The 13,000-nt window shown below is 37.6% G+C and overlaps 1 protein-coding gene across 1 annotated transcript in view; it reads right to left on the bottom strand.

Moving 5' to 3' along the window:
* The window catches only part of HHIP (hedgehog interacting protein), a 74,851-nt gene that overhangs the window by 47,440 nt on the left and 14,411 nt on the right, over nt 1–13,000 (bottom strand). The window contains exons 3-4 of the mRNA XM_064651682.1: nt 11,917–12,073; nt 10,843–11,044 (exon numbers count right to left, since the gene is read on the bottom strand). Of these exons, the coding sequence (XP_064507752.1) occupies nt 10,843–11,044; nt 11,917–12,073 (359 nt within the window). The remainder of the gene's footprint in view (nt 1–10,842; nt 11,045–11,916; nt 12,074–13,000) is intronic.

Raw genomic sequence — 13,000 nt, 5'->3', positions numbered from 1 at the left:
TTACAGTGTGACTCAGATCCATTCATCTACTAGTGCTTGTGGTGTGCTGCTGTCTCTGGCCTGCTAAAGTGATTGAGAATCCAGCTGATAGACATTCACCAAATTTTTAGGAATGTCAAAAATCTAGGAGTTTTTTGTGATTTACTCCCTCTTTTATTTCTTTTCAAGGCATTCAGTTAACATAAAAATAATGATTATTACATAAATGACAGTTGTCGCAATTCAGCTGTAGGGATTGCAATCCAGTGCCAGTGAAGATAGATCAAGGTTTTAAAAAGTTTCTGCTGTAAATTAAAAACAAATGGTTGAAAGTATTTTGCAGACCTCTCTCCCACAGATTGTATATTCCATTTTCCAAATTAAATCTAAGAAAGAATATTACTTTATTGAGATTTATGGAATAATTTCTTTAAAAATTCCAGCAATATGAGAATGTAGGCAGACACTGACACTGAAGAAAAATAAGTGTCAGCTTCTAAGTGGTTTCATCTTTTGGAACTTTTTTCTGTTTTTGGTAATGGGAAAAATTAGTTCGGACTGCTTTTTAAAGCTAAAATTATATATAAACCATTAATTAAGGGCAGATCATTTGTCCAACTTTTACTGCAAAGGGGATAAAATGGGTGGAAAACATGATAATATACCATTGCTCCATTGGAGGAAGCGTTCCTCCCTCAATCCAACTTGCTGATCCTGTCTAAGGAATAGGACTTAAGAGCTTCTGAGAAAACGTGTGTAAGAGGATATAAAGGAAAATTGTTCTGTGGCATCTGGGGGAAGTATATGTAGGAATAGCAGTTGGGCTGTATTAACTATGACAGTATATGTGTTACTCAATTTTTCATCTCTTTCAAGACAAAGACATGACCCATTTTCTGTGTGCCACAGTGCAAGGGATGTAGCACCAGAGGAAATCCCATAGTTATGATGGACGGGAAAGTACACAGAAGTCTCAAGGACACAGTACTGTTTCTGAGAGCTCCATTACTTCATGGGTTCCCTGAAGTATTCTTAGGACCTCATTACAGATTTTGGGGTGTCCAAGAGCTTAAAGGGATGATGAATCCTGGAGCCTTAGTGGACTGTTAAACCTCCTCCCATTAAAGAAAAACATGTGGTTGAAACTGTGTTGGCTAAAAACCATGGAATTTTCTGCGTAACTTTATTCCTTCTTTGCCATTTTGTGTTGGCTATCATGATCTGCCTGTTATATTTCAGCAAACGCAATAATTTCCTTTTAATTAGATAATTGCCATGTTATTCATTGGTTTTGATCACTTCTAAATTCAGCTTTTGGTTTTAACAAATGCACTTTCAGAAAGATGACGGATTTTTACATTTTTAAAACCGCTAAATGTTCAAAAAGGATTTGTACACATAACAAAATTAAAGTAGGGATTATCTAGCACTGTGTGTGGGATACAGCTATAATCTATACAGTACATGGAAAAGAAACTGGCATTCTCAATTGCACTGCACACATCTCAGTAATAACAGGGTATGAGGCATACAATTTCATGGAACACCCACAATGAAAATTATTCTTTCCAAACAGAGAATTGTTTTGGAATAAGTTAGGTTAATTGGCACCATGGGATTCCTCCCAAGGAAACACAGAACATTAAAATCTACACATGTGCATGTAAAATGATAAAGTATTATCTTCTTTCCCCTCTCAGCTCCTCAAATCGAAGACACGCTACCCAAAATCAACAGAAACGACTGTTTTGTTGATTCAGATTTCCTTAGAATAAACTGGCAATTCTTCATCTGGTCAGCTTACAACCTGAGAGTCACTGCTCTGTTCCACAATTGCTAGCTCGGGTATGGTTATCTAGTGCAGTCTCTCTCACAAAAATAGAGGTCTCTAGAGCTTTTGGCACACGCTTTTCACAGTTGTAAGAAACTTCATTTTCTGTGCAAGCAACAGAGCTATATGGTGCTGAGATACAGCCTCTTTCAAAGGGCTGCTGTGCCCCTATTAGGATTAGAACCAAAATCTGCAAATTGTTAATGAGAAATCCAGGCACGTTTCACTGTCATTATACAGCTGGTTAAAATGCTGTATTTTACAGTTGCTGAATACAGTTGAAGTATATTAAGTCCTCACAAAAGTATTATTGCCCTCTGAAAAATTACAAAGAACTTAGCACTAAAAAAGAAAAAGGCCCACCCTTTTCATGAAGAGGGGTGAATTCTCCTGCAGGCTGTTGTGCTGTGTGCATTGTGCCTATTTCATTAATGTTTAAGATCATTTTAAACAAGGATATTCTACTTGGTTTATCTTTACAATGTCCTGTTTTTTTCACATTTGGCCATTTGTGCACTTTAACCACTGTTTCTTTCCTAGTTTCCTTCTCCAATTGTGTGAAGACATTTAAAACCAATTAACTGTGATGCCTAGTGGGCAGGTCACAGGTGAGGTGTGGCCTCAAAAATGATGTCTTGTGCCACAGGTCTGATTGCTGCTCTTCTGCCCCCCATGTCCTATGACCTCACATCACTTCACATGCAAGTCCTGTGCTGAAAAATAGTCTTCATCACTTCCCTCTGCAGTCTCCATCAGAAAGCCAAGTTCTGTAATGTTTGCCTCGTTATTTTTGCAACAACACAGGCAAAGCAGCATATCAGCTTCTCACCAAAGGCATCCTAGAGTTTCCTGTATCTTAAATGGACTTACCATTTAATTAGTCTTAGAAGTACAGGAGCAAGACAGCAAATACAATTTGCACTCAGCATTGGTGGAATTAATTGTAAAATGAAATCTTACTTGTTCATAGTAGGATATATGTCATACTTATGTTCTGTCCTCTAATGTTGTTATTTTAGAGGACTATCTCTATTCTTCAGATGAGTGCTTGGTCTGGTAGAACAATGAGGGTTTACTTTCCAGAGTTTTCACAATGTTTCTGAATAACTCTGAAGAATTGCAGGCCCATTGGGTTGACTAAGGAAGAAATTCAGATAGGATCTCTCCTTTGTTCTTCCAGTTCTAAAGCCTGGAGCAAAGTACATCCTTCCACTGCTGCCCTTTCTCTCCATACATCAAAATAATCCCTTTTGGGACTAATTGGTCACAAATTTAGTAGTCACTATAAGTTTGGCTTTCTAGGAAGCAGAGACCAGAAGATAACTTTTGTTGAGATTGTAGACTAGTGCTAAGTGGGGGAAAGCCAAGCTTGCTGTGATGTCAAGGCAAAGAAGTTTAAGAAAGGTTCATTCATTTCACCCCCATCCGTGTAAGTTTTCAGAGGAAAACAAATTGAAATTACTGGACTTGGATGGAAGGATTAGTATGAACTATGTGAATTGTAGGTCTTCTGTCATTAACATAAATCCCATGGGTATTGATGGACAGTATATATGTTAACTTAGGTCTGTCTGTATATCAACATGATGCAAAACCAAATATACATATCCACTGTCAGAGGAATATCTGAGAAGTTTTATTGGTGATAGAACTGAGCAATTCAGTAAATAACACTAACAATCTGATTCTATTCACACACTAAGTTTTAAATATATTTTATCCCTGGTTTATTATATTTCTCTGTAGCACCACTCCTCACTGCAAAGACAGTACAACCTACTATAAGCTCCTTGAAACAGGCTGTGCCAGTGCTGAAGGTAGTGGTAATTTTTTAAAAAAAAAATTTATTTGATTTTATATTTAATTATCTGAGTAATAAATATTCAGGTGATTAAAGGTTATAGAATCATAGCATCATTAAGGTTGGAAAAGACCACTAAACCATATCCCCATGTGCCTTTTTAACACCACTTTTCTGGGCAGTCTACTCCAATGTCTGGATGCAAACATGAAGGCATAGTAGATGTTCCACTGCTAGCCATGCATTCCTGAAAAAAGATGCCTATGGCAACAAGATGCTCGTTTGACCCTGAGTAGCCCTGGAATAACTGGCTCATAGGAGCACAGTTAACATATTTAATGCCTGACAGTCTACTTTCATAGTTTCATACTGAACATACAGATTGCTGTGTTTCACAGCACTCTTCATGGCATCACAGAAAATTCCTGTTTGAATCACTGGATCACTCATTAATAATTAGTTAATTGCAGGACTGAAAATACTTGAGCTCTGACATAAAAACTACCAGAACACAGTAAGAGATCTATCTAACTTTTCACTCATCTTAAGACTATTACCTGCAAATCTGCTGAGCAGATATTTCTACATTTTTTTCCACTGCCAAGAAAACTGGATATTACTATATTTATAAGGAGTTATATAGGAATATAGCATCTAAAATACTTTGGGAATTAAAAACGCATATAAAACTAGTCTTACTGATTAATTTGAAAGCAAGATGAAATCAAAAGGTGACTATAGCTTAGGATTTAGGGGAAGTTTCTGTTAAAGTTTAAGTGTTTCTGACAAGGAAAACCACAGTCTTAGAGCAGAGAAGAAGGTGACAGACATCAAGGAGTCTCAATCATGTATTCTTAACAGTGATCTCTGATACCATTTAATTTTTTCTGCCCCTTTTCCCTTCCCTCCCCTGCCCTGCCCTTTCCTTCCTCAGAGACTTTGCCCTTTATCACAGTATTCCCATGAGATATACTAGGGATATTTTATTACTAGATTAAAAAAAAAAAAATAAAATCTCTACACAAGTCCAAGTGATAATTCCATATTGGCAATTTTAAGGATACTCATTTTATAGGGGTTTCTCCTCTTGGCACTGTGCGAGGCAAAAAGTGCAACAGAATGAAGCCATTCTTGCTGGCTGCACAATTTATGACCCTGCAGCCAGCAGATACACACCACAGCTTAGTCACAATCAAAAAGAAAGAAAGAAAAAAAAGATGCAATAAACTGAAAATAAGTTAAGGATCAGAGATGCCAGGCAACTGAACCTGACGGCCTACTATGATTCCATAACTAAAGAGCTAATTCACTTGGTGGATTTATAAGTAGAAAACTACCATCTAACTACAGGGACTTGATTTTACCATTGGCAGCAGTAAGACGTAAACTTGGCTACTTTGTACAGTTCAGATGTCCTTCATTTTAAAGGGATTTTGGGAAGTTGAATGATTATAGGGAAGGACCACAAAAATGATTTAAGGACTAACAGTTGCAGCCCTAGAGCTACTTAGCTTTTCAGAGTGTAGTTTGAAAGGTGATTATAGCATTTAACTCCCAAGAGAAGTGGTAGGCTCTTAATTTTTTGTTGTTGCCAAACCATACCTTGATGACTTCCCTTCTGAACAATTTATTTTACACCAATACATTTTAGACCAATACATGTTTTTGGGCTCAGGAGACAAGAAAGTGAGTGAAAATTGATGTAATAGATTGTGCTACATTTTATGGTGGCTGTTACTAATCTGAAGGTTTCCAAATCTTAGGAAATAATACATTTAATAAGATAAAATACAGCCACAGGAGTAAGAAAAGTTGAAAAACTGCTACAGTATTCACCATTTTTCTGTATGTTAGATACAGATGGAATACAAGGTGACTGATCTTGCAGTAATAACATATTCAGCACTGCTGCATCTCAAAAAAACCATTATATCTAAATTTAAAGCATTTAATTATTATGTCTAAATTTTGACAATAGATTCAGACACTTCAGACACTATTTTTTCTAGATAGTTGATAGAAGTCTCCTTAAATGTCACTGAAATCAAAGTGCTACCACTGTTAGTTCAATAGCTTCTCATTCAAACTTTCTACCTCTCTTCTACTTGGCAATAGTTTAAAACAAAAAGAAAATAACACTAGTGAAAATCAGTCTGAAAGAAAAAACAGATACTAATATTTTTATTAAAAAATTGTCTTTGCTACATGACTTTGAAGGCAGAACTGTAAAATGTTGCTCTGTAGCTAATAACTCTCTTCACCACAACATAATGGAGCAGTAAATCAGCAGAACAGGGAAGCAGATTTTTAGGTTTGGGGTTTTTTTAGTAAATAGTTTATTCTTTTCTTCTGAATACATAACACATACTCAGGGTAGTTTGTAATATTAATGGACACATTAATATCATATTGAGTGGTGGAATCAGTATTTTCTCCACTACACTGAGCTATATATTCCTAAAGAGTTGAACCCAGGTGCATGTCCTAGATTTGAGTTACAGGTGCATGTCTCACTCATGTCCTTACTCAACTTTGAGGAGGCCAGACTGAGGCAGCTTCTTGTCACCGCGTTCTGGACACAGGAAAGAAAAGGCTGAGGGGTAACAGGAGAGACCTGGCCAAGTGCCCAATGCATCCACACATACTTCAGTACTTATGTAGCCAGGGTGACATAAAAGGCATTGGAGAAGGCCACAGATGTTGAATCAGCGAATTCATCGGTAAGATCCATTCATGGCTTCCAATAACTAAGTTGAAAAGTAGAAGACCAGAAAAACATTCCTGATAACTATGCTGTGAAAGAGTTTTAGAATTCGGGAGATGTGCAAAGAAGAATTGTTTCTTAAGCTGTTTTTCTTTTTTTTTTTAAAATCTGCAGTAATCTTGCATCTAATTTTCTCTTGAGTAGAGCCACCAAGAAGCACAAGTAATCATCATCTGTTCATAGAATCTATCTCTATTATGAAATACTTCTGCATGCTTCTTCTAATTCCTCCTGAGATACTGGCAGCAGACAAAATTATCACTTCTTCTCTTTCATTTGAACTCCTTAAAATTAAATCAAGTCACTGTCAGTAATTTTACTGCAGTAACAATTTTCAAGCAGAGACCTCAATGACTTCAATGAATATGAAAAGCCAATGGACCAATAAAAGTTACACATCAGGTTGTACCACTCTTCTTACTTAGTTTCTACTTATATCCACAGACCTTCACAGGAGTGACTGACAAGAAGCAACTCCAGACAATCCTATTTATGTGCAGGACTAGTGAAGAAGCCCTACAAACTTGCTCAAAACAATGTCAGGGGCTCCAAATGAATTTCATCAACACAGGAACCATTAGTTCCATTAAAGAAACAAAATGGCATCTTTTTAGGAGGGAAATATGACATTGCTATCATGACAATGCTGTCACCTCTCTTCCTCTATTTTTGTACATTGTTTTCCTACTTATCTGACTGCCAGTGCTGTGATGAGTGAAATATGCTAGCGAGATCAGAACTAAACTCCAGGATTATTTTTATGAAGGAAATATGTCACTTCAGTTTCTTGGTTATATCAGAGCCTCAAGATTCTTTGGAAAATCATCATGTAACAGATTCGCTGCTTTGCGACAATATAATGATTTGATCGCTGCTAAATTTCCTCTTCATGTTAGAAAAAGAAGAGAAAATCAACTGCCACTATTTTATTCCACCTATCGACATAAAAAAACATCTTATAGGGATAGCTGTCCAAAATGCTTTTCAGAGGCATCAACTTAAATTACCTTTCATTCAACCACAGATGCATTATTATCATCATGATCATCATTTTAATTATTTACTGGATACAACATATATACCTAAAAGTTTGAAAAAACATTTTTATTGTTATTACTGCCACTAGAGTTAAGTACTTGTTTGTATTGCAGAGACAAAAAAAAATAACAGAAACTGCTATATTCAGACACTTATGTATAAGAGGGAAAATTTTTACTTTTTTTTTTTTTTAGGGAAAAAGAATTGTTTGCCCTTTGTTACTATCATTGCTCCAAGACTGGAAAAGAGGTGAATGGTTTTTGCTTACTTCAATGAAGAGTCTCTAAGTTAATTAAAGAATAACATTATATGCATTATGTTATCAAGGAATCACAGAATATCCTGACTTGAAAGGGACCCACAAGGATCATCAAAGTCCAGCTCCTGGCCCTGCACAGAACAGCCCTAAGAGTCACACCTTGTGACCAAGAGTATCGTCCGAACACTTCTTGAACTCTGTCAGGCTTCGAGCTGTGAGCACTTCCCTGGGGAGCCTGTTCAGTGCCCAACCACCCGCTGGGGGAAGAGCCTTTCCCTGATATCCAACCTAAACCTCCTCTGACACAATTTCAGGCCATTCCCTCCGGTCCTGTCCCTGGTCACCACAGAGCAGAGATCAGTGCCCGCCCCTTCTCTTCCCTTCATGAGGAAGTTGTAACTGCAGTGAGGTCTCCCTTCAGTCTCCTCCAGGCTGAACAGACCAAGTGCCCTCAGCCGCTCCTCACACAGCTTCCCCTCAAGGCCCTTCACCATCCTCGTGGCCCTTCTTTGGACACTCTCTAATAACTTTATATCTGTCCTATATTGTGGTGCCCAAAACTGCCACAATGTTCAAGGTGAGGCTGTCCCAGTGCAGAGCAGAGCAGGACAATCCCCTCCCTCTCCCAGCTGGTGATGCTTTGCCTGATGCCCCCAGGACACAGTTGGCCCTCCTGGCTGCCAGGGCACTGCCAGGGCACTCATATTCAACTTGCCATCAACCAGGACCCCCAGGTCCCTTTCCACAGCATGGAATAGACTGGATATTTGGGTTAACATCTATGAATATGTGTAAATGAATAGAGGACTTGAAAAAGGCAATGAGTTACCTCAGCAAAGCACTTCACTGGAATACATTGGCCTACGTTTGATCAGGGACAACCAAAAATTCATTGATTCCATTTTACGTTTTCTACTACACCAGTATGTGGGAAGAATCAGACACAATGTGCAAAATACATACAGCCAAAATTCTGGCACTACACACTTTTCTCGAGTAAGCCCAGAGTACACATTCAGTGATCCTTGCACTTTGTGTGTGGATGCAGTGGTTTAGATACTGGTTTGCTGGGTTTTTTTTAATTGCTGACTGTACACTTTCTGCACTGTCTGCTGGAAAACCATCTATCCACATAGTATTCTCCATCACTGATTTCTGGTTTTAAAGCCTATAACAGGTAAGCAAAACCAAATACCCTTCAAGTAGTCTGCCAAGTAGAGACAATTGCTACCATTGTCACAGCAATCTCCCATCCTTGTAGGTAAGGGACCATGGACAATGATTGTAGGAATCAGACTGCAGGGGATAAACACAAAAATGTTATAAGAACCCTTGTTTTAAAACTACCGTTTGGATTATGTGGGGTTTGTTTTATTCTATTTATTTATTATTGTATATAATGTACTCATTCCTCAAATTCTTTACTCTTTCTATTTAAGAGCTGGAGTCTTGCTTCTAGGCACATTCCCTTCCTCCTTACCTGCAAAGTATATAAAGCCTCTGTTCTTGCCAGCCTGCATTAAACATTGCAATACAATTATCCTCTGTCACTGGACTGTTATCTCAGGGAATTGAATTAGACTTCCTAGTTTAGAAACATCAAATTATTTACACAAAATATTATAGTTGAAACAGATCCAGTTTAGAGCATTAAATGATGGTTAAGGTAGTAAAGACTAAAAAGATCAGGTCACTGATTTAAAACAGAACTAAAAGTTGAATTTGATCCTGAGGGTACCTGTTGAGAGTCATATCAAGCAGGTTATTGCCTATTCAGAAGCACGGAAAATCAGTTTTTCTTTTAGCCTTGTCTCTAAGTTGCAGCTATAAAAGTTTCCTCAAGAAAGGTTTGTTTTGGACCAATAGCAGTTCTGTGGGAATTTTGCTGTCAGTTTTTCACAAGTACAAGTTATCAGAACTTTTGGTTCAGAAATATGAAACAGCTTTAGATGGATGTTCAAAAACACCCCTGATAAGTCCCTTCTGTTTTGATACCTTACCTACAGGGGCAGAAAGGGAAGCATTCAGCAAATCACAGAATCATATAAATTGGTTCTTTTCCTGAAAAAGGTGCAATATATTTCATTTCTCACTCTTTCAACACAAACCAAAACCCTTTCTTGCAGAAAAGACTGTCTTAATTTGCATATTGCCCTTATAGCTGAAACACAAAATTATCAGTTAGCATGTCCTATGCACTTGAAATTGATATAGTTTGTTATTTAAGATTACTCTGTCAAGAGTGTGTCAATACATCTTTCATCCATGAAGGCTTTTTGTTATATATTTCTCACTGTTCTAGGCATAACCTGATTACAATTTAAATTTTCTTGATATACCTGGGTTTTACTTGCATCACTACTCTAAATTGTGACAAGAAATCAACATGGAAGAACACTCAACCGCATTTCCAGAGTAAAATACCCCCCAACAGACTTAGGAGTTTTCCATTGGTAATTACCCCATAACTAGATGTTATTTCTTACCTCCACCCTCCAACCTATTCCCATCAGTGCCCATTCACCTCTCACTCCTCTGCCCATGAAAGTCTCCCCATTAAACAGGATGAAAGCTGTTGCACCAACCCTCCCTCCTGTCTGAATTTAGGGGGTCAGCTGCTTTTTATGTGCGCTTCAAATACGCGCAGTTTTAAAGCAGCTTCCCACCAAGGGCAGCTTGTGCTGCATTTGAGGTTGAGCCAAGAGAGATCCCCTCTCCCTGGGATCCCTGAGCATTCCCAGGCACCCTCCTGTGTCCTGTGGCTCCCACGGGAATGTTGAGCACCCACAGGTCGGGGGGGCCCTAAGCCAAACTTGCTCCCACTGGCATGACAGCAAAAGCTGGCTGAATTCAATAGGATGGAAAGGAGCCCAAGGGATGAAAATATGAAGATAATGCTGTGGAATGCTGTTGCTGACTAGTTGCATTTGAATTTAAAGTGAGGAAAAGATGAAGGGAAAGAAAAAACTTTGGTAAGAGTTATAAGATGCTATGTTTTCCATTCCCAGTATGAGGAAGTTTTCACTTCCTTGCCAGGAAGAATTGTAGTGTCTCTTGTCATTACTCTATTTCATTATTTAAATTAAAATAATTTCTGAAAGACATTTCTTCCCTTTTCCCCCTTATACATGCTAAAATATAAAAAGGTAGAGATAAGTATAAAATCCAACCTTTATTCCACTTTGAACAAGCTTGTGTATATCCAAAAAAGGTTCCTTGAGTATGTCACCTTCGGGAGTGAAAATCTTCACATATCCTTCTTTCTCAAGAATGAAGAGGCGATGGGATCCATCCCCACAATGTACTGCTCCAACAGGCTGCCTTAGTCCACTCACAACCTCCTGAATACAGAAGCAGTTGTGCTTGTGTTTTCTAAAGAAATTTAAAGAAAACATGAGATGTTTCTTCTTTTTTGTAACCGTGACACAACAATGTCCCTAAAAGATAAAATTTCTGTTCTGCAGTGATACTAGAAAGTTTATATTATAAACCAGTTTTATGTATTTAAATATCTAATCACATATCCAGAATAAATTACTTCCTTGAATGCAGGGAAGCAGATAATACTGAGAATCAGTTTGAATTCCACTTGAGCAAAATTTGGTCTGTATGCAAGAAAGAGAAAATTAAATAAACTTAGATCCAATATGTAGAAGAATGGGAGAGAAAAAAAGTTGGTAAAAGAAGAGAATAATTTAGAAACACAGAATTTCTACCATAAAATAAACATACTAAATTTTATCACTTTGACAAAATTTGGCTTCTAAAACCCATTTAAAAATAATGACTTACAATGGGATAATCTAATTTCATTATTTTCATGAAGAAAAATACACTATTGAAATAAATTGAAGATCATGAAATAAATATTTTACTAATAAACTTATTGTAGTTGTTCACAATAGAGTAAAGTAATATTACATTCAGGTAGAAATTACTTCCCAGAACTATGTATGATCCACAGGCTGGACGATAACCAAGATCCACAGGGTGGATCAAACCAGGATTCTAACACCTTTTCAGCAAGGCAAATATCAAATGGTACTGAAATGTTGAAGTTAATGTAACTTTCTCTTTTGATGTACACTAACAGCAGCAAAAGAAAGTAACATCTGGAAAACACAGCTGCTGAGCATAAGGACATACTGAGCTGTTTCACTGTGAAAACCACAGGCTTTGATAGGTTTTTGTTTTGGGTTTGTTTTTTTTTTTTTTCAGATTAAACAGCATTTATCTTTATGAACCTGTTGATCTCTTCCTCTTTGTCATATTCTTCCATGTGGTCCAGGGAGTTAGAGGCTGGCCCTCGCACTTGTTTTCTTGGAAAATCTGGAAAGCACACGCCACCATCTTTTCTTGCATAGTAATAGCAAAACTCATCAGCTGTAGTTTGGAGAAAACCTTAAAAATGCAAAAGAGCATACAAATATTTAGTGTGTTGTCATGTCTGCAGTTTAGTGTCATCAAACTCATCTTTAAATAGATTACAGTGGAAAAAGAGGTCATTTTAAACAAAGCACTATCTGCAAAAAAAAAGGCCTGCTCTGAATAAACACAAACTGAGTATTACCTTTTACAGTTTATTCATCTGTATTTGTATTAAACCTGATTTCAGTGTGCTTATGTAAACATACCAATTAGTTCAAAATGACACAACAATTCACTGACTAAAAATTTAAGAGACAAAGCTCAGAGTTGAGGCTATGATACACTTCTCCCTGATTTTAACCTATCAATCAAGTGCAGTATCTGCAGTAAAACAGCTCGAGTAGCTTCTGTGTAACTTTTTTGGTTTTTAAGTGGCTTGCTGTAGTCAAAATCTCAATAAAGGCTTTGGTAAAAGGCATGAAGTAAAGACCGTGGAGTGCTGCCAGCAAAGGGCATCGCTTGGAGAGGTGAATAATCACCAGTCAGGTGAATCTCAGAAAGGCAGAAGTGCTGCTGAAAACTGCCCTGGGTTGACATGCAGTTGGCCTCTGGCTGACTCCCAGCATTGCAGTGGGTGAACACAGTGTCCTATCATGAAGTCTAACTTCTCAGCCCCCAAACCCTCAGGAGGGGGATATGCCTCATGCTGCACTGGAGCTGGCTTGGATGAAAAGTGGCCTTTAGCTTTTAGGTTAAAATGGGAAGGAGTTCGAAGGCCCAGATAAACAAGGAGTTGGTAAAATGAGGGCCTTTGAGGAAAAAACCTGCCACTACTGCTATTACACTATGTTTAATGACATTAAAAGTATCTATTTCTGTTCACAAACCTATTTCTAGTAATTTCTATTCAGTTTTTAAGCGCGAGTATTAAATCTAAGAAGACAGAGTCTGGCTAGTTAT

Source organism: Pseudopipra pipra, chromosome 4 (assembly GCF_036250125.1).
Source record: "Pseudopipra pipra isolate bDixPip1 chromosome 4, bDixPip1.hap1, whole genome shotgun sequence".
NCBI lineage: Eukaryota > Metazoa > Chordata > Aves > Passeriformes > Pipridae > Pseudopipra > Pseudopipra pipra.
This window is presented reverse-complemented; position numbering and strand designations above follow the sequence as displayed.